Raw genomic sequence first — 22483 nt, 5'->3', positions numbered from 1 at the left:
AGAATAATCGCCAACATTCGGAACGGACAGGCACGTTAAGAAGAAGACATTCTTAGAAAACTGTAAAAGATTTAACAAAATGGTACCTATTTATTTGCTTTCCAATAATTGCTGCACTCATTTTAAGCAGATAGACATATATATTTCAATGAAATAAAAACACACACTCATAACTTTTCTACCAATACTTACTCGGTATGTGTCACGTCTGTTATGTTAATCATGGATTTACTCAGATATTTTGGAATGAAGTGGTAGTGACATCCGTCTGTGGAGACCGGTTTTTCTGGAAACGTTAGGTCCCCCGACGATATCAAGCTCTGGGCACTTAAACACAGCCAAGACATAAAAACTAGAGAAGCCATTCCACCAATCAGAGCACCCTAAAAATGGAATCTTAAGTAGTTTTAGAAATATATTAAATGCTAATTATTTACTACTAATTCTCAACATTTTAATGGTAATAATAAATGCTTAATTGCTCTTAAATATTAAATAATCACTTTGGCATCGTTCTTTAAGAATAGTTCTTTCAAATTCTCCGGGATTTTGAATTCACCTCTTTCCGCACTGTGTCTCCACTAGAAGGTGTTTTATTGTCAGCGGGGTCTCGCAAGCCAGTGCTGCCAGGTCTACCGTTTTTACGGTAGATCTACCTTTTTCCACCTCGATCTACCGCTCTACCATTTTAACACCTTATTCTACCGCATTTTTTAATTTAAATTAATTAAAATTTGACAAAACATAATATACATATACATAATATACAGGAGATGTATTTTGGTTCTGACATTTCTACGTCTAGTGTAGATAAAAATGATTTAGAATTTGTAAAGTTAAAGTGTTTAGAATTTTATATAGAGGGTCTGGACCAATTATTAAAAAGGTTTCCCATAAAAAATAACATCTTGGAAGATTTGCAGTTCATAAATCCTGATTTGGTGCGAAGTAAAAAAATTCAATTGCACATATTTCATCAAAATTGGGCAATATTGGAATAAATCAGGGCGATCTTCAATCATTAGATAATGAGTGGAGACTTTTACGAAACACTGAGTTGCCTGAATCTAATGATATACAAGCATTTTGGAGTCAAGTAAGTGAAATGAATTATGGTAGTGGACTAAATATGTTCCCCAATTTATCCCTACTTGTTTTTAATGTATTGACCTTACCGCATTCGAGTGCAAATGTAGAAAGAATTTTTTCGGTTGACAATACAATAAAAAAAAATAGAGAAATACATTAAGCACAAAGCCTATTGAGGCACTACTACATAGCAAGAGAATAGTTGGCTCCGACGGAAGTTGCAAAAATAATATGGGAAAACTTCTTAATAAAAACATTTACAAGCAGAACTCGGATATTGATGAGATCTAATGATTGATTTTTTTTTATAATTCAGTGTTGTGTTTTGTTTTACCATATTTTTTAGGTTTAGTTTTGATTTCAGTTAATGTTTTTGAAGTTTATTTAGGTTAAATTTTTAATAAAAATTATGTTTTTAAAAATTTTGTATGTATTTTCTGGTGAAAATCATTTACAAAAAATGCAGGTACATACTGTTATAAAAAGGCATTTAAATAGGCCATTGGCATTAGATAATGTAAAAAAACAACAAATTAGACATCTTTATGGTATTTCTACCGTTTTCTATCGTATTTTTCGAATTCGCCCTATCGCAAAATGGTTCATGTCACCTGGCAACACTGCGCAAGCATAACACTTCGATTGGGGATGTCGTGGCATGAGATGTCCATGTGTAAGGCGACTATAACCAAGCCGCAGTCGCGTGATAATCACCTGTGAAAAACGATTGGTGGACCATGGTTGAAATGGTTTACCTCAAGTAGTTTCGCCTGTTTTTTGTGCCATCGGCTATTCTATATTTCAACTAATTTGCTGCGGAAATATGATTTGAAATCTGTCGCTGGTGTTTTGAATAGATCTCAATAGTTGAGTTCTCTAAATTTTCTTGGGCATATTTATCTGCCAAATCGTTTTCCGTAATTCCAATATCAGATGGCACCCACAGCAAAGCAATGTTTCTGTGATTTAGATTGTGCAATTCTTGTCTAATGAGTTTGGCTACAGAATGAGAAGAATAGATTTTAAAGATGATTTCTAGAGAATTTATTGAGTCAGTGTATATTAGGAAGTTAATGTTTATTCAATAAATGCAAAAAGTAAGTGTTTATTAAAATTTAAAGAGAAAATCACGGTGATTGACTGTATGCCATAGTTTTAAAAAACTTACAATGAAATAAAAATCTTCTGATATATACATAATGTATATATTTATTATAAAATTTATTTTATCCAAAAAGAATAAAAATTTCAAAATTAAAAGAAATTTTTTACATTTTTAGATAGATTTTTCGGACATCAGACCATTATTAGTGAAAACATCTTAAAAAGTAGTTGAAACTAGCCACAAAGCAAGGTCTAGTAACCCATATTAAAAAACTTGAATTTTAAAAATGTTGTGACACGAGGTCGATGTTAAAGAATTTCACTTTAAGGGAGCATACCGATACCTGCTAGAAACAATTAAATCAGAGTCCTACAGAAGATACCAATCACTTTAGTTCATACCAGCCAAATTCAACGAAATCAGGAGCTGAAGGTAATTCTCCGCAGTAGTTAGAAACTGACCCTAGTTTTCATCGAAAAATCATCTTTAGCGATGAGACCCATTCTTGAATGAAGGGATACTTCAAAAAGCAGAATTGTCAAATTTGAGACGAGACCAACCCAGATGATCTCCAAGAGCGTCTAATATATTCCTAGAAATTCACTGTTTGGTGTGAATTTTGACCTACCGGGATCATCAGTTCGCATTTATTTTCTTTGATAACCACATTGATCGGGCCATCATCGTCAACTTCTTTAGGACTGGATTGGATGAAATGGACACCAACAACATGTAGTTTCAATAGGATGGTACAACGTGTCACAGAGTTCATGCCTCGTTCATCATCATCAACCTGTATGCATCCACTGCTGGACATAGGATTCAGTTCATCTAGTTGGTGAGCGTCCTCTGCTCCGTATTGCTTCTTGCCTTGGTCTCCACTCTAAAATACGTTTTGTACCTCGGTTGTCTGATAATCTGGCGACGTGTCCTGTCCAATTCCATTTTAACTACGCGATTTTTTCGATAGCGTCTGTTGTTTTTGTTCCACAACGTATTTCTTCGTTTGAGATTCGGTCTCTCAGAGAGACACCCAACATTTTGCGGTCCATAGCCATCTGAGTTACGCGAATCTTATAAACTACCTTTTTTGGTAAAAGATTTTCTTTTTGAGGCATATGTGTAGATCCGATTTAATGGATAATTTAATTTACCAAACTCTACCCAGGCTAATCCTATGCAACGTGGAAGCTCACATGTCTGGTTAACTCTGCCCAACCGAATTTCATGTCCTAGGTATTTATACGATATAGTCTGCGCAATATCCCTTTCATCAACAGCAATATTTTGATTTAGCATCAGATTAGTCATTATTTGCGTCGTGTTCATATTAATCTTTAGTCCGACCTCCAAGGAAACGTAATATAATTTTTCAAACATTATTATTGCATCATCCGTACGATCAGTTTTAAGGAAGATGTCATCTGCAAATCTCAAATGTGTCTTCTTACAAGTATGTTCTAAAAGCGTCGTGAATAGCTTTGGAGAGACTGTGTCTCCTTGCCGTACTCCTTGCTGTATACAGAATTTATTTGTCTTGTTCAGATAGTCTTACGCTAGCTGTAGCATTTTGGTAGATATATTTTAATTATGTTAGTATAGCGATGGTCTATTCGGCATTCTGTTAATGCTTTTAAGATTTTCTGGTGGCTTATGATATCGAATGCTTTCTCGTAGTCGACAAATATCAGTGCCAATGGTTTGTCGTATTCTGCAGACTCATGCCACGTTAGGCATTATGTATAAGCAATTTGAGGGCATAGTCTTTTAATGTCGAGGTCAGTGAACTGTCCATAAAGATCGGCGATTTGACCCTGTTAGACTCTTTCTTGTGGGGTTTTCTTAAGTTGAATTTCTGTGCGAATAACCCACAAAGCACAGCGGCTCTTGGTCAAATTTAGCCTGATTTGTAATCCAGTGTCAAGTAAAACTGGACATTTTAAGTGCGCGTCACCCGGCGTAACCGTGGCGGGTTTGAACAATGTTAGAACGATAATAGTCCATAAATAACGACATTAAAATACCTTTTAAATGAATCAAAATTTCAAAAGCATTCTACTTATGTTTTGTTTTATTTAATTTTAAAGACAGAAAGCGCTTAAATAAAGACTCATTCTGTCAATTATCTGAAGCCCTTAGAAAGACCGTGAAATAATTTTTTACCGTGTTGCTTAAATATATTTTTATCAGTACATACTTTGTGGATCGACAGAGTTGGGAATGAAAAGGTCTTGAGACGTCTAAACCAAACAATAAAACTGGTCAATATAATAAAGAGAAGCAAGCTGCAATACTTCGGTCACATGATGAGACACCTTGAAAAATATGAACTTTTTACATCTGATACTTCAGGGGAAAGATCCAAGGTAAACGTGGTCCTGGTAGAAGAAGAACATCATGTCTGAAAAATCTAAGCTAATGGTACAGAAAATCAATTACATTGCTATTTAGAGCTGCTGTCAATAAAGTCACGATAGCGAATATGGTAGCCAACGTGGTATCCAACAGTCATGGAACTAGAAGAAAAAGACAGACTTTATCGAACTGATACTTATTCCGCCCTGTAGTGGAACTATTGGTTATGATATTAAATACCGCCGCAGGGCATTTAATTATAACGATTATTTTGTATAATAATAAATTTGTATTCTCTTTTTATCTAGTTTGAACCAGTTTTATATTAATTACCTTTGCGTTAATCCACGGGCATAATATTCCCATAGTAAAAAGTCCTAATGAAGGGCCATTAGCTATAGCACCAATGCTCATAGTAAGCTAAAAATAAAAAAATATATAATATTAAATAAGTACATATTTTTTATTATTAAATTATAGGTCTATAAATGTTTTGTTCTTCAATAACCTGAGTACCAATCACAAAAAAAGTCTCTGAAGATATTAAAGCTTTCAACGTTTTTGTATAGTGTTTTGAAAATTCTTGAGAACATTTTAAAGGGATTACCACTAACCTGTAATACTGCTCCTAGTTTTTCAACTACAAACACCAATCCCACACATACGGCTCCTGTGATTAGAACTGTCGTCTTCATAAGAAGATATGTATTTTTTTCCGATAGTTGCTTTTTAAAAAATGGCTTATAAAAATCTTCAAGGACGACTGCTGCCATTGCATTTAAACCTGTTGAAAGTGAACTGAAACAATAAAAGATATAAGAAAAGATAAATAAAAAATAATAGAATATATTATATTACCTTAGAGCAGCACTAAATATACCAGCTACAAACAACCCAGGTAGTCCAGGAACGTCTCCTAATATCTCCATTACCAGCAATGGTAACAGCTGATCCTTTTCTTTTGCCAACTGGAACAAAAATTAATAATTTTTTGATTGATTTAAAAGTATTATACTTAAGCAAAAAAAAAGTCTAAGAGAGTTTCTTGGTGAGCTTTCAATAAGAAAGAAGTCTCTGGTGAGTAAGTATCAAAATTGTAAGATACAGTTAGTTAAGATTTTAATCAGATATACACACTATAAATGGCAACACTGCGCGCCATCGACCTTATCATGTCATTATACAGTGGTTATTTGAAGCAATAAGAGCTTAGATTTTTAATTTATTTTTGTAAACAACATTATCTGTCCATAGGCCCGCAGAAAAGGTTTAAATAATAAAATGTTTTTTTGGTGGTAGTTCTGGACAACAGTGTGTAGATTTATTTTCTGTGTTTTTTGAGGGGAGACCAATTCCTTGCATACAGTCAGTTCATAATATTGTTAAAAATTTTGAGAGTTGTTATTGCCTCAAAAATTGCAGAAAATGTCACGCTCAAGAAGTGTCACCAGAAAAAGTTGAGGAAAGAGTATACCGGGTACACAAATTTGTGCAACAATCGGGGTAGATTCAACACGTTCAAGTAGAAGCGTTGCTAGAAAGTCAGATGTTAGCAATATTACTCTAACGAAAGTGTGGGAAAAGCACGGTTACAAAAATTTTAAATATTCCAAGACGAAGCAGCTTTATCCAGACGACTACTTTGGAAGAATGGAGTTTTGTGAAACTATAATAACGAAGGCTAATAATGAACCCAATTTTATTAAAAACATTTTATTTACTGCGCGGAAAACCAGCACAGAAACATTGTTTACTGAACTCAACGTCCTCAAAAAGTTAACGTCTGGACTAGCATTTTAAGAGACCACATAATAGGTTCATTTTTTATTGAGAGCAACTTGAATAGTAGAGTTTACCTCAATTTGTTACAGAATTAAGTTCTTCCCGCTATTCTTAATCTTTCTGATGTAAATCTGAAGAATTTTTGGTTCCATCAAGACGGTGGTTCAATTCATAACGCTCGAATAATTAGGGAGTACTTAAAGAATACTTTCCCGAATCGAGTTATCAGTGGAACAGGCGATATTAACGGGCCTGCGCTATCTCCAGATCTTAGACTCATCTACTTATTTTTTTGGGGACATTTAAAAAGCATCATCTACGATCATCCTGAGACTAGAGCCTAAAATTTGGATGAATTAAGAAATGGAATAAGAGAAGTCTCCAATTCTATTACAGCAGAATTTCTTACTCTGTCTGCAGATGTTTTTATGACAGATTGGGATACTGTTTAGAAGGTCTAATATTTGAATCATTTCTGTAGGGTATAAAGAACTAATTCTTATTTTATTAGAAATTATTTTTTATTTTCAATAAAAGTATATTTTTTGTTTTATCTTTTTAAAGAAATGCACTTTTATTTCTAATACAATTACAAAAAATTGTTCACATGATTAAAAACTGATACAAATGCACTGCCTTAAAATGGCCAGTGTATTTTTATCGAGTAATTATTGTTATAAGAAATGTACCGGGTGTACCTAAGCAAAACAAAAATCGACAGACGGAGTTGCATATCCCTTGCGTTGTTATGTGTTACTAAATGGTTTTGTCGTTTTCTGTCTTCTTAGCGCTTTATGTATTTGCAATATCTAATTCAAAACTTAACGTACTGTACGTACATGCATATGGGAAAAACAGTTAGTTTTAGGAAAGCTGTGAGATAGTTTAATAAATTTCATGTGAAAGTGTAGATCAATATTCCCTAGTGCTTAATATATACTGATGAAGTTAGTAAAAAATACTGAGACGCTTAGAATAAAGTCTTAAATGTAGATTTTTAAAAAAAGTAATAGGAAAACATTTATGGATAGTTAAATAAGACAATTTACTTATCTTACATATCTTAGAAATTATATATAATAAAATAAAATGATAACAGCTTACCATTGTTGTAAGAGGATCGCATTTGTAATAAGTAGCATAAACTAGCAGGCCGCAGTAGGAACAAAGTAGTACAATCACAGTCAGTCCGATCAGGAACATCCATAATGCCCTAAAATGTATAGAAACAAGTTTAATATTTAAATCACTACCTATTGACATTATTAGAATTATTAAACCGTTTATAATTGGAAATAAAAGATCGTAAATAAAATATAGTGTGTTACACGTTAGTTTAGTTGTATTCGGATTGTGATATTATTGAATAAAGCAAAAAGAATAAAATAAATCTTACTTAGTTGATTTCATCAAAAAAACTCAATTTTATAATTAAACAAAAAATATTTACATACTAAATATCAATTAATTTTTAATTTTGGTTGAAATTTTCAGATTTCATTAAAATGTTTCTGCCACATAACTTCATGAAGCCACTCGCTTCATCCATCTCGTCCTAACTCTATTGTATACATCTCCATCTATTTCCCCTTACTATACATATAATACTGATGCTAGGTACTTAACACTATTACTTTTTATAATCAGTTCACCATAAATAGTAAACATCTTTTTTTGTAGTAGTAACTTCATCTTTACATAAACCTTCTAAATACTCTGATTTTGTCCTACTGAGTTTAAAGCTTTTTTTTAGAGCTTGTCTCTACTGTTCCAGTTTTTGTTCTAAATCCCTTTTAGATTTCTCACCTACATCATCAGCATACATTGCATTCTATACACATACATTTCTAACACTAGTTGTAATTCCCTCATACATATCACTTACAATCTTCCCATAATCACCAAGAACTTCTTTCCTATTGAACGCCCACTACAGAACTCAACTAAACTACTTTATTATAGGCTTTCTTAAGATCAATAAATACCACATGATCGTTTATTTTTTTACCTATATATTTTTTTCCAGAAGTCTTATAATGGAAATTGCATCTCTTGTTGACCAGCCTTGTATAAATCTAAACCGATTTGCGTATATTTTCTTTTCTTTACATATCCGCCTATTAATTACTCTTACGTAAACAGGTACTAATATATTGTTTTTTTTTTTGTTCATCCAGCATTTTTTCTACTTCCATAATTCTATTTAAAAAACCTATTAGCCAACTTTTTTCTGTGTCTCTCAAAGCTGTCCACACTTCCCCAGCTATATTCTTTGTAGTTCCTCATTTGAGATCAAAAGCCTACCTTGTTCCAAGTGACTATTTTTAGTATACTATTTCTCCTTTTTTTGGTGACATTTATAATCCATTATCTGCTATCATAATCCTTGGTTTTACTCTTGCTATCCATTTTCCATAATACTCTTCGTATTTGTTATTTAATATTGTAGGTAATTATTTTCAATTTTCATATGGCAAAGAAATATTTTAAATATATGATGTTGTTAACACAAGGTTAATTTTTACACAGGCAAAATTTTATCATTATCATTTGGTTCTACAACTCTATGTGAGTCTTGGCGGCGTTTACTATTTTCGTCCATCGTTTTCGGTCCTCAGCAGCTATTTCCCATTGCTGTATTCCCATTTTGCGTAGACCACTGGCTACTGCGTCCTTCCATCTCTTTCTTGGGCGACCACCTGACCTTCTGCCATCGGGCCTTTCCCAGAATGTGACGTTCAGGAGTCTTTTGTTACTCAATCTTAGTAAGTGGCCCGCCCATGTTATTCAGTTTGCTTTAATGTAGCCTACTATGTTTTCATCTCCATATATTATCTGGAGTTCATCATTGTGTCTTCTTCTCCATTCTCCTGTTGTCTCTTGTTTCGCTTCCATAGATTATTGTGGGACGAATTATTGTCTTATGTTTGCTGGTATTTATACACTCTTATTTTCGCTGGTATTAAGAGTATTTTTGATTTAAGTACGGTCATTAATGAGTAATATATCCTATTTTCTGCAATGATCCTGGCTGCCACGTCCTTTTCATATTTATTTTCACATGTTATGATCGCTCCAAGGTACTTGAATTCTTTGACGCTATCAAAGTTGTATTCATTGATTGTTACGTTTTGTCTAACCCTTGGTCTTGGGTTCTTTCTAACTACCATGTACTTGGTCTTGTCCTTGTTCATCTTCAGACCAACTTCCTTGGCTACGTTTTCGAATAAGGTGAAAGCTTCTTTTGCATCTCTGGTGGATTGTGCTATTGTGTCCACGTCATCCGCAAACGCCAATAGTATTTTTGATCTTTGGGCGGCAAATCAGTTTGTCAGTTGTGGTTGAGCTTTCCTTACCGCATGTTCCAGTGCAAAATTAAATAGCAGGGGGACGAGAGGATCTCCTTGTCGAAGCCTGGTGTCAATGAGGAATTTTTTCGACGTGGTGTTGCCAATTCTGATCCGTGCGGAAGCGTTCTCTGTGCTAATCGTACCAGCTTTCCAGGTATTTACATTTCTACCATGGTCTCCCACAAAGCTTCTCTGCTAACAGAATCGTAAGCTTGTTTAAAGTCCAGAAGATTTGGTGTACGTCGCGGTTGAATTCCCAGTCTTTTTCCAACACCTGGCGTAGGACGAATATCTGGTCTATGGTCGACCTTCCCGGTCTTAATCTAATTCATATTCTAACTCCCCGGCCTGATATAATTTTGTACGTTCTTTTGATTAACGATATTCCTCTATAGTTCCGACATATTTGTTTGTCTCTCTTCTTGTGGATAGGTACTATATGGCTTTCATAACCAGTGTTTCGGTATTTCTTCTCTTTCCTAGACTTCTCTTATAAGATGATATATTTCAAGGTGGAGCTTTTCTCCCCCTTTTTTTAGTAGTTCCGCCTGTATGCCATCTGGGCCTGGAGCTTTATGGTTTTTTAGGGACAAAATTGCGGACTTTACTTCAGCTAGTGTGGGCCCTGGTATTTCAAGTTCGGCTAACTGGTACTGTCGTTGTGGATTTTTTTGTATTTAGAAGTAGCTCAAAATACTTTCTCCATTGGCGGCTTATCTCCTCGTCGTCTGTGAGCAATTGTCCTTTATCATCTTTTATAAATCTTGGGCTGTTGGTCGTGTTGCCCCCCATTGTTTTTTGTTCCTTATAAAACTGTCTAGACTGACCGGTTCTATGTTTCTCCTTCAATTGCTGTATTCGCGCTTCTAGGTACTGTTTCTTTTTTCTTTTCAAAAGTCTTCTCGTTTGAGTCCTTACTCTGTTGTAGTCTTCCCTGTTCTCATCTGTAGGGCATGTTATTAACTCTAGCCTATTGATTGCTTTCTGATGCAAGCTTTGTTCGCACTCCTGGTCAAACCACTGGTTTTTCTTTCAGGCTACTTTTTATATATCTTTTCTTTGGAATTGTGTAGTTTTTACTACCATATTGTTGGCTACAGCGAATTCTGCCAGTCTTGATCGGTTATTATTAGTGTTATCATGTAAGCTATGTGTGCCGATCACCGCTCTCAGATGGTCCTCTTTACCTAGTTTGGCATTGAAGTCTCCCAGTATGATTTTGACGTATTATCTGAGTGCCGTTGTGTACTGTTGTTCTAAAATTTCATAAAATTCCTCCTTGTCGTCTTCATTTGCTTCTTCCGTTGGTGCGTATATTAAGGGGAGGCTTAGGTTAAACCATTTTCCTTTGAGTTTTGGAGAGCACATGCGCTTGTTGATTGGTTTGAAATCAATTATGACAGACTTGAATTTTCGGTTAACTACAAACCCACATCCAAATTCGTGCCTTTCTTCTTCTCCTGACCAGAAAACCAGGGAATTTTCCATTTGCAGGCTTTCCCATCCTGTCCATTTAATTTTCTGAATCGCTGTTACGTCCATCTTATATTTTTGAAGGTGTTTTATGGCATGTGTTGCGATTCTGGGCCTGAACCAGCTTAACACGTTCCTTGTGCCTAAGAGAATGTCCTTATTTCGTAGCTTGGTTCTAATCCGTGTTCCATGTCTATTCCGAGGCAATAGTATTCGATTCGTAGCGTCTTTCTTTTTCCATGCAAAACCCCCTTTTCGGAGGAACATTTCTCCTTCTCCTCGTCTGCCCTGACCCTGCCTTCCACTGGAGTTGGTTACCCAATCTCCAGCAGGATTGCTTAGGCAAGATTTCTTATGTTTGATTTTGATTTAATAAGAACATTTTAATTTTATATTTATTTATGTACAATAAATATGATTAGTTAATACGTGTCTTGTTTTATTCGTCCGAGCCAAACCCATTTTTCAGATTTTCTTCTAAGATAAGACGTTCTCACACATGAGAGACTAATCTAAACGAGGCCTAACAATTGGCTCCCAAAGAAAGTTGAGTTTTATTGAAGTTTGTGAAAACCTAGACCTTGAAGGTTACACACTAGCTTCCAACTTTCGCAGGTAGTTATTTTGTTACTTATTGACATCCGTTTCTAGTGAGTCGTGTAATGGTTACAATTTTCTAATTTCTTCTTTTTTAGTGTCAGGTCATGATTTATGAACACTTCTATTCTATGCACTAAAGTATCCATTTTACTATGTTAACATCTCACAAAGTCAAAATTTTAAAATAATACTGTCTTTGGCAATGCAGCGCAAGCTACAATCTTTTTTATCATCCTTGAGTATGCGCAGGTCTCGCTTTAATTATTTCTATAGCATTATACCAATATAGTCAAGTAAATTGATCTTATTCGACTGGTTGTAAACGAAAGTCGAATATTTGGGCTGCAGTTCAACATATCAATTATAAATATGATATAATGATCATTTCGTTTATTTAGTGTTACTTTAGTCACTTATTATTCAACGTGTGGTGCAATGCTGCAAACCACATATTCCCTACGAATTTTATAAACCTAAATTATTGCAATTTACTTAGAATAATTCCGGTTAAACGAACGATCTGTATTATAAGCCCTTAAAAAATAATAAAATAAATATATGCGCACAGCAGAATAAAAATAATTAAGTGCGCGAAACGAATGAGGTGTAGGATTCGCGGAGGTAAAAAGTCGAAGTGCGCTTAAGTGGCGTACCTTCTACTGAACAGACACAGAATATATGGAAATACTTATTATCCAACAAAAGTTAGAAAACCAAAGATCACGAGGAAGATCCCCAACAAGATGAATCAATCAAATTACAGGAGTATGCAAACGATCTTTGGAGACGGACAATCTACGACATCATTACGCTCCCTCCGGGAGGCAAGATTGAAGAGAGAGAATAAATAAAATTCAAGGTACAACCAGTTTTACGTCGTTTAAGTTTTACGTTGAGGTTGGACTAAAGACACTCCAATGTGTGTAACTGTATCTAAAACTGTGGACAAAACCAAATTTCATTTATCTGCAATTTCACGACTTTTTTGATCTGAGATTTAGTCACATGTTATTTAATTACCAATTCACGAATTTGTACATTTAAATATATTTAGATATATACTTTATTTTAATAATATAGTATTCATAAATAAAACTTTCAATAAAATGTTTGTCGTAATTTTTAGTTCTTAGGGTATTATTATGTAACATCAAATTATAAAATTTACCGTCTACTGTGCTGCAAAGTCGGCAAAGCCAAATATCTCTGCACCATATTTTGATTCACCCCTGAACTTTGCAGTGTGTATGCAGCTCCACCAATTACAAGTGCCCATATGGTATGTCTTGCCATCGGATCTGGGTCAAAACTAAAAATAAGTATAATAAGATACACTAGTTAATTGAAATGTGTAAACATAAAAGAAATTGCGTGCATTGTCGGGTACATTAAATGCTGTGTTATGTTCGTGTTTGTGATGTGCGTTTAAAGTCTTTTCTACTTGTAGATGCTATGTTTATTTCCACAGTGTAACAATAGAAACGAAGGGATGCACCTATGTGCAGTTATATATGGATCTATTCATTATGATTATAATATTTTTTCAACAACAATTATTTTATTTTTCAATGCAGTCTCCAAATATGTAAACTCACTTATTTGAAAGATATTCTAAATTATTAACGACTTCCTCGATGAATTTAAGTCCATAAAATAGCTATTTACAAGACTACTTTGCAATTACATGGAAAAATAGTTTCTTGCTAACGAAACCGTTTATGTCGTTTTGGGTTTTTCAGTGCTATTTGTTCAGTTAACATTATATATATATATATATATATATATATATATATATATATATATATATATATATATATATATATATATATATATATATATATATATATATATATATATATATATATATATATATATATATATATATATATATGTAAAAGATATAATCTTTTAGCGAAAGCCGCTATCGCTTTATTAAATTAAATGGCCAAATATATGGCCTAGGAGGACAAATTCGTTAAACTTCCCGTGCTCGAATCGGTATCAATAAAGTGTTATGATCATTTCGGCCTAGCCCAGCCTCATCAGACACTTTGGGCTGATACAAATTCAAACTCGGAAAGTCCAACGAATGTCTCCCAAAACTTCACTACAACAGTAGTTAGCTACAAAGGCGCCACCTGCTTTGGCGGCCGTGAACGAAAACGATATGATAATATCGTTTTCTGTATACTCTGCGCTATGCGAAATGTGTAAAAGATATAATCTTTTAGCGAAAGCCGCTATCGCTTTATTAAATTAAATGGCCAAATATATGGCCTAGGAGGACAAATTCGTTAAACTTCCCGTGCTCGAATCGGTATCAATAAAGTGTTATGATCATTTCGGCCTAGCCCAGCCTCATCAGACACTTTGGGCTGATACAAATTCAAACTCGGAAAGTCCAACGAATGTCTCCCAAAACTTCACTACAACAGTAGTTAGCTACAAAGGCGCCACCTGCTTTGGCGGCCGTGAACGAAAACGATATGATAATATCGTTTTCTGTATCCTCTGCGCTATGCGAAATGTGTAAAAGATATAATCTTTTAGCGAAAGCCGCTATCGCTTTATTAAATTAAATGGCCAAATATATGGCCTAGGAGGACAAATTCGTTAAACTTCCCGTGCTCGAATCGGTATCAATAAAGTGTTATGATCATTTCGGCCTAGCCCAGCCTCATCAGACACTTTGGGCTGATACAAATTCAAACTCGGAAAGTCCAACGAATGTCTCCCAAAACTTCACTACAACAGTAGTTAGCTACAAAGGCGCCACCTGCTTTGGCGGCCGTGAACGAAAACGATATGATAATATCGTTTTCTGTATCCTCTGCGCTATGCGAAATGTGTAAAAGATATAATCTTTTAGCGAAAGCCGCTATCGCTTTATTAAATTAAATGGCCAAATATATGGCCTAGGAGGACAGGATTTTGTCCTCCTAGGCCATATATTTGGCCATTTAATATATATATATATATATATATATATATATATATATATATATATATATATATAGTATCTTTTACAATACTCTGCTCTCCCAAATACTTTAAGTTGACGGTCATCTAATACAATATACTAGGGCGGTCCGATAAGTAGTAAGCCTACAAAAGAAAAACAAAACTTTTGGAAAAGTGGTGATTTATTTTTCAACATATTCTCCTTTTAGCTCGATACACTTGGCCCAGCGATGCTCCAACGCTTCCATGGCGGCCATGACCTCCTCGTTCGACTTAAATTTCTACGCGGCGAGTGCTCTTTTATCCAATATCGAATTAAAAGCACTCTACAATGACGCCGATATTGTCCAAGAAATTAAATCACAGCGACTAAGATGGGCAGGCCACGTGCACAGACTGCATAACGAGAGACTTGTAAAACTGGTATGGGAGGAGATTCCCACAGGCAAAAGACCCCTCGGACGTCACAGAATGCGATGGAGAGATAACATCTAAGCAGACCTCCGGAAAATAAACATTCCATTTGATCCTAGGTTGATGGAAGACCGAACAAATTGGAAAAACGTTGTACAGTCAGCCAAGACCCACATAGGGTTGTAGCGCTACGTGATGATGATGATGAGTGCTCTTTTCAAGTTTGGAAACAAACACAAACAGAAGTCACACAGGGCAAAATCTGGAGAATATGGTGGATGGAGCAACAGTTTGTAGACAAATTCGACCAATTTCGCTATGGCGACGGAGGAGGTATGAGTCGGTGCGTTGTTATCGTGGAAGAGCACTTATTTCTTCGCCAAATGTGGTCATCCTTTCTGCAATTAGGCGTCAAATTGGCCCAATCGGCTTGTGACCGTTTTGTCCTTCTCCAGGTAGTCGATGTAGATGTTTCTTTTTAAATCCCAAAAAATGATGGCCATCATCTTTGCGGCCGATAGGACAGTCTTCGCCTTCTTCGGAGCACGTTTGCCGGATGTCGTCCACTTTTTCGACTGTTCCTTGGTATCTGGTGTGTACCAGTGGATCCACGTTTGGTCGACGGTTACGAAACAATCCAAGGTTGCGTTTGTTGTCCGGATTGAGGAAACGCGGCACCCATCACACCGATAGCTTTCTCATGCCCAAAAGTTTATGTAGGATATCACATATGTATTCTTTTTAAATGACTACTGTCTCAGCTATCTCGCGCATCTTTAGTCCACGATGTGCCAATACGAGATCGTGGATTTTTATCACGTTATCCTTCCTGGTAGCCATTTTAGGGAAACCGAAGCGTGGCTCATCAAAAACCGACGTACGATCACGTTGAAACTCGCTAAACCAATTTTTAACGGTTGCTATCGAAGGAAAAGAGTCACTGTACACAGCATCCAAACGCTCTTTGATATCGCTGTACGGGTTCTCTTTTAAAAACAAGAATCGAATCACTGATATATATTGCTCTTTTTCCATTTTTCTAAAATCCACGAATATGCCCATTTTCACACGCGGTCAAAACAAAACCATGAGTCCGATTTTGCTGAAATTTTGACAATAACCGTCTACGAGAATGTACTACATGATAGTAGATTTCTCTTAAGATACTGACGCCATCGGGCGGTGAGGTTAGGTAGTTATCGGCCCACCTCCGTACTACCTCTCCATCTCCAGCTCTATAAAAACCGTCATGGGTCTTTGCGATACAATTTGCTTCCATATATGTGGGATCAACATGTTTTTTCTCCAATCTCGTATCTCCATAGTATTTAAATCTTTTAATGCGTTATCCTCACATCTAAGTATAGCCATAAATAGGTATTTGCTTCTCGTTCGTTCTCCAAGATACTGGAATTCTAATCCAGAACGTAGGATTCTGAATGGCCGCATTAATAACGACAGACACATGAGTAGAACGAATACATTAGCAGAATGGTATTAGAAAAGATAATTACTATTTTAATGGGAATAAGCCACAATTGAAGTTTAAAATAAGCTTATTGACGTTGCAATTTCCACTTGGGAAATCGTTCTCAAAATACAAACATTAACGTGAATTTCCGAAGTGGAAATTGAAACGTTAATAAACTTACTTTAAACTTTGGTTGTGGCTTATTTCCATTAAATAGTATTTACTTTAAGGTGCTACAAGCAAATAGCTTCAGAACAATATTAGAAAGAAAAATTAGTAAGAATAACACAAGACAAATAACCAAATAGTCTAAGAAGTTTTGGAAGACCAGGGAAGCGATGAAGTTCTAATTTAAACAATGCAAGGGACTAATATCAAAGAAGAAACAGGCTTTAGGAGACTAGATAATAAGAAGGAAGATGAAGAGCACGTTTAATAAAATTTATATTAAAAATAGAATAAAAATTTAAAAATTTCTAAGAAAATTGTTATTTGTTCGCACAATGTTAAAGTAAAAAACTTACTTAGGTCCCTCTATTCTATCGCTATTCCAATTCCTTTCTAATACAGTTCCAATACCACCTATATCAATAGTTCCCTTGATCACAACCAAAAGGATCGCTCCGATCATAATAAATATTTGAATGACATCTGTCCAAACTACTCCTTTTAGACCACCCTATAATTAAAAAAAAATATTAACTTGAAAAAATTGAAAGAAGAAAATGAGAAAAAAAGACCAAAATGATATTATTGGTGATGATTGGTGATACAAGATTGACTGATCGTTGCAATACGAGCCCGTTCTCCCAGTGTGCAAATTACATAGCTTTCTATGTAATTTGCACGAGCAAATTTTGCATGTAATCCGAGGTCGACAAACCCGGCTTATTAAACAAAGATGCAGGACTGCTTTGCGTCAGTTTTCTCTATCGCACTGGGGGAATGCCACTGTATTGCAGCAGTCAGTCTACCTTGTATTTTATGTCTATGAAGTGATTTGTATTACCGAAGATTAAAGATGTTTTACTGATGGATCAAAAACTGATTATGAAACCAAATCAGAAGTCCTAGAATATACAACCAAATATAGCGAATGCTACAGTTTGGAAAACCATTTCTTGCATTAATGATATCATTAGAGAGAGTTATAGGGCAAAAAAGTAAAGATTTGTACTAACAGCAAGCAAACTAAACGCCTTCGCTAAGTTTCACACCCAGAGCATTCTTGTATAGCATGGATTTCCTGGATAAAAGTTACAGTGAATTTCTTTTACTATACTTTCACTGCAGACTTTGTGGGTTCTTTTAATAAAGAATAATAGAAGGAACTAACTGCTTTTTAGCCAACAAGTTGATGCTCGGATAATGCTTCACCTCCAATGCCATAATCAGTCATCTGGACATGTTTTATCACTTGTGACCAAGAGATAAATCAGAAATTAAGGAAACCATAATAAATTTCTCAAAAATAAAATCACAACAAGTTCTAATTTCACTGTTATTTCTGGCAAGAGAACGAAAGCCAAATTTTGACCTGATTCTCATACGGACTAAGCAGGAATTTAAAGTACTGGGATCCTAGCATCACTTGACTAGCGAAATACTAGGCCAATACATCGACTTCACTCCCTGACGGTGTAAATAAAACGACCACTCTCTTCTGATACGTAGATCCCATTTTCTAGACATTTGCCAGAAATTATCCCAAACAAACACTTCTGATCCTGCTAGTTGCAGTTTACAATATAAATAAATAATTAAAATAAAAGACAGCGGTTGCTTTACTCTGATTCAAATTTGGCTGTGTAAATAAACATTTAGATTTTGTTTATTCCCGTTCGAAGATTTTGAGATGCAATTCGAATGTTTATAAAAAACCTTCGGAAAACTTTTATGATATACAGAATTGAAGAAAAAGTGCTACGATGTTACTTATTACTTCTTCATTGAACACCATTCCTTTATTTGCATTAGATAAAACTTACTAGCATGAACATACCTTCCATAGATACATAAAATAAATGGAACAAAATCTGAAAACTCTTAAGTTAAATAACTGGAAAAACAAAGTAAGGAACGGATCAGAAAGGAAAAAACAGAATAAGCCCAGACCCAGAATGTACTGTCGAGGTAATGATGATATAGATGAGAACTTCCTGTCAAATGCGTTCATTGAAGATGCTAAATAGCTATGACGACATATATACAACTTTATCGAACTTTCATTCTCAACCTTATTTCACTTGATACTTGACATTTATTTCTAATATTTGTTTCTTTATTTTATTATAAAGGAGATTGCACACATTTTATGGAAAATGCAAATGTCACTCAAATGCAATAAAATTTACATAAATAGATTCGCCTCGAAATTACAACCATTTCATATCATTGTGCCAACTCTGATTTTTGATTAATTAATAACAGCGTAAGTTGTAATTAAAATAAATGTTATACAAATCATATGTTTGAAGTCCATTAAACTGTCATTCATAAATATATTAGTCTAGCGGCTATTGAAAACAGCTTAGCTTAGCATGAGCAAAGCCGATTAGAGAATTTTCTCACTCTAACTCAAGTATATATCCATTTGATTTTAGATTTATTTATATCAATTTACGCCGTTATTAATTAAAATTCAGTGTTGGCGCAATGATATTATAACGATTGTAATTTAGAGACGAATCTATTTATGTAAATGTTATTGCATTTGAGTTATGTAAATGTTGTTACATTTTCTATAAGATGTGTGCGATCTTATCTATGAAACATTAATGATTAATGTCTGAGTATTAAGTTAGAGCAAATAGAGCCTCCTTAGTGTCTTCTATTTTCTAAATGTCATATATGTACCGCTTTTAACAAGTTTCAGCTTCTGTAAAATTTAATGCTTTTCAGCATCATTTCATCAGGATTGGAACTCACGACCACTGCGACACCAATACGTTCCTGTTTATCTCCACATAAGAATATTACTAGTCTTTATTACGAGGACACGACATCTTGGTAGAGTTATTAAAGCATTAAGAAGAAGAAGAAACTCTCTATTAAGTATTTTATATGGTTGTAATCTTATCTGCAAGATTTATTTAACTCTATCTGTCTACGTATTACACTAATTCTGTCTTTTTACCACATAGGAAACGATAAAACTATTAATATCTTTAAGGTTTTAGTAATTTTTCTCAGAAATTAGTTAAAATGTTTTTTATTCTATTCCACAGCTATAGTTTATTTTTATGAACGAGAGAGTAATTAGCATAATTTTAACTGGTAGCTCCGACCACTCCATGGGCGTGCTCAAGATTAATTGAAAAATTACTTTGAATAATTGTAAAAAATAAATGAATTATTTCAGTGTTATAAAGTGTTATGTGTATGTAAACAAAAGTGACCTCTTTTATCACACACTATATTAGAACTGACTGGCCTACATTAAAAAGAGTTTTAAAAAATTCACATTTTTTTTAATTTTTAAAAATTACAAAAGAGAAAAAGAGTTTTTAAAACCGTCTAAGGTATGTTAAATAGATGAATAAAAATATTAATATAAAACTTACAGCTACTTGTTACAAATCCAAATCAGATTCAGAAGATGAAATTTCAGAACCAAGATTTATAATAACTGGCTCGATCATTTTATCAGTAATATTGTCCAGCTTCCACATTTTTTCCTCTTCTTTAATAGTGTGATTTACTGCCTTTTCCCAGTTTTCAGGTTTTACATTATTTACGGCCTCCAAAAACAACTTTTTAACATCATGAATTTTAAAAGTGGTATTTTTTCTTGAAACTTCACTGTTTATCTGTGCCCATACCACTTCAATCGGGTTTAATTCATAATGATATGGTGGGGATCTAAGTACTGTCATTCCACGATTTTTGGCAATTTCATCAATTTCGTATTTTTAAAATTTTTCTTTATGAAGGGCACACAATGAATAAAGTTCCTTTATTATAGATCCGGGATGGTACGTAATATTTTTTGAACTCAGCCAATTCTGCAAGTCTTTTTTTAACCACTTGGTTGTGGGCAGTCCTTCTATAAGTCTGGAGTGATAACTTGCATTATCCATTACTATTACACAGTTCTTAGGAAGAAGATCTATCATTTGTTCGAACCATTTTTGAAAGACATCAGCGTTCATGTCTTCATGGTAGTCACCGGTACGAGTTGATTCAAAAGTTAATAAACCACCTTCAACAAAACCGTCTGAACTGCCAATGTGTACTATTATCAGCCTGCGTCCCTTTCCTGATGGTGGGTTTAAACCAGTAGATAAGTTATTTACAAAAGCGTGCCTTTGACTTGTAACAGTTTCATCCTGCCAAAATTTATTTGGTGTATGACCCTCGTTGATCCATGTTTCATCAAGATAAAATATTTTTCTTTTTTGGTTTCTCATTTCCTTTATGGTTCTTAGAAAATGTCTTCTCCATATGACAATATCGCTTCTTTCTAATAAAATAGACTTTCTGGGATTCTTTTTCCAGCGAAAGCCTATTTCTTTTAAAAGTTTCCATAACGTACTTCGACTCATTTCTGGGTAATCCTTATCATCTCGAACTGAGACAAGAACTTTATCCAATGTTGGAAATTCTTGTCTAAAGAAGAATTCATGCACTTTCCGTCGAAGTCCTTCTTTAAAATGATATTCTATTTGAAATTTTGGTTTCCCTGGAGCATTACGTGGCATTTGAAAACTACCACATTTCTCTTCTTTAATAACTCTGTAAATCGTAGATTTCCCAACACCAAGTGTACTGCTAACTAATTCAACGGTCTCATCAACACTTTCACATGAACGTTTGTCTGTAAATGATTTAAAACAATTAAATATTAATGTTTTTTCATTAACTGTTAGAGGACCAATTTTTCGGCGTTTACACGGCACTTCCAAATTTTCCATAACACTAGTATACACAATAAACTGCACCTTGCAACTGAAGTACCTACTTTTAGTGAAGTGTTAAGAATTTTGAATACGCCACTTGGACCTTCCTATATACAAAATGGAAAAACCCACTATCACATTTTCTGTGGAATAAGTTTAGAAGGTAATTATCTAGTCAATTACTGTCGTAGATTCCTGGAATTAAAGAATTAAATGTTTGATTGTTGAAACCCTTACTTCGTGGAATGCACTCATTTTAGATAAAATAAAACGTTTTATTTTATCTAAAGAATTAAACTTTATTTTGCAAATAGGCAAAGAATTAAACTTTATTTTGCAAATAGATAAAATAAAACGTTTTATTTTATCTAAAAAATTAAACTTTATTTTGCAAATAGGTAGGTACTTATTAAACTTTTATTGGTTATATATAACCAATAAAATAAACATCTTACATTTCTTGCAAATTCATTAGTACCTGTTAACCTCCATCACTCCGACACTGGCAACCCTATTTAGGGATTAGTAACCCTCACAACTATTGTATTCTATTCTGCTCCAACCTTTATACCTGGTGGTCATACTCAATTTAAAATTGTTTTCCTATATACTTCTGTAAACTTGTTGACAAATATCTGTTTTTCATTGAGTCACCCGTATCAACAGTTTAGGGATTTGCATACATAATTTTTTGTTTTATTACTCTCTCATACATAAAAATACACTATAAAATCTGTCCTAATCTTCTGGGATCACCAACCTTCGAAGGGAGAGGGCGCAATAAGAAGAAGAAAATAGTTGTATTTTTGGTAGATTTTCTTGACCATGATGCTAATAACGATAATTATAATGAACTTTGATCAGATAAAAGGCATATATCGAGCACAGTTTAATTAAATCTTGCCCAAGTACTTTCGATCCCTAGATCATCTTCAGGGGCATCTGAAATAAGCCAAGAAACGTTTTTTTATAACCAAAGAAATTG

The 22483-nt window shown here is 34.3% G+C and overlaps 1 protein-coding gene across 1 annotated transcript in view; it reads right to left on the bottom strand.

Moving 5' to 3' along the window:
- Window positions 1–22483, bottom strand: part of LOC140436659 (uncharacterized) — a 96166-nt gene that overhangs the window by 3777 nt on the left and 69906 nt on the right. Inside the window, exons 18-24 of the mRNA XM_072525666.1 lie at window positions 17125–17279; window positions 12923–13063; window positions 7436–7544; window positions 5408–5517; window positions 5164–5347; window positions 4883–4969; window positions 193–383 (exon numbers count right to left, since the gene is read on the bottom strand). Of these exons, the coding sequence (XP_072381767.1) occupies window positions 193–383; window positions 4883–4969; window positions 5164–5347; window positions 5408–5517; window positions 7436–7544; window positions 12923–13063; window positions 17125–17279 (977 nt within the window). The remainder of the gene's footprint in view (window positions 1–192; window positions 384–4882; window positions 4970–5163; window positions 5348–5407; window positions 5518–7435; window positions 7545–12922; window positions 13064–17124; window positions 17280–22483) is intronic.

This window comes from Diabrotica undecimpunctata, chromosome 1 (assembly GCF_040954645.1).
Source record: "Diabrotica undecimpunctata isolate CICGRU chromosome 1, icDiaUnde3, whole genome shotgun sequence".
In the NCBI taxonomy this organism is placed as follows: Eukaryota; Metazoa; Arthropoda; class Insecta; order Coleoptera; family Chrysomelidae; genus Diabrotica; species Diabrotica undecimpunctata.
This window is presented reverse-complemented; position numbering and strand designations above follow the sequence as displayed.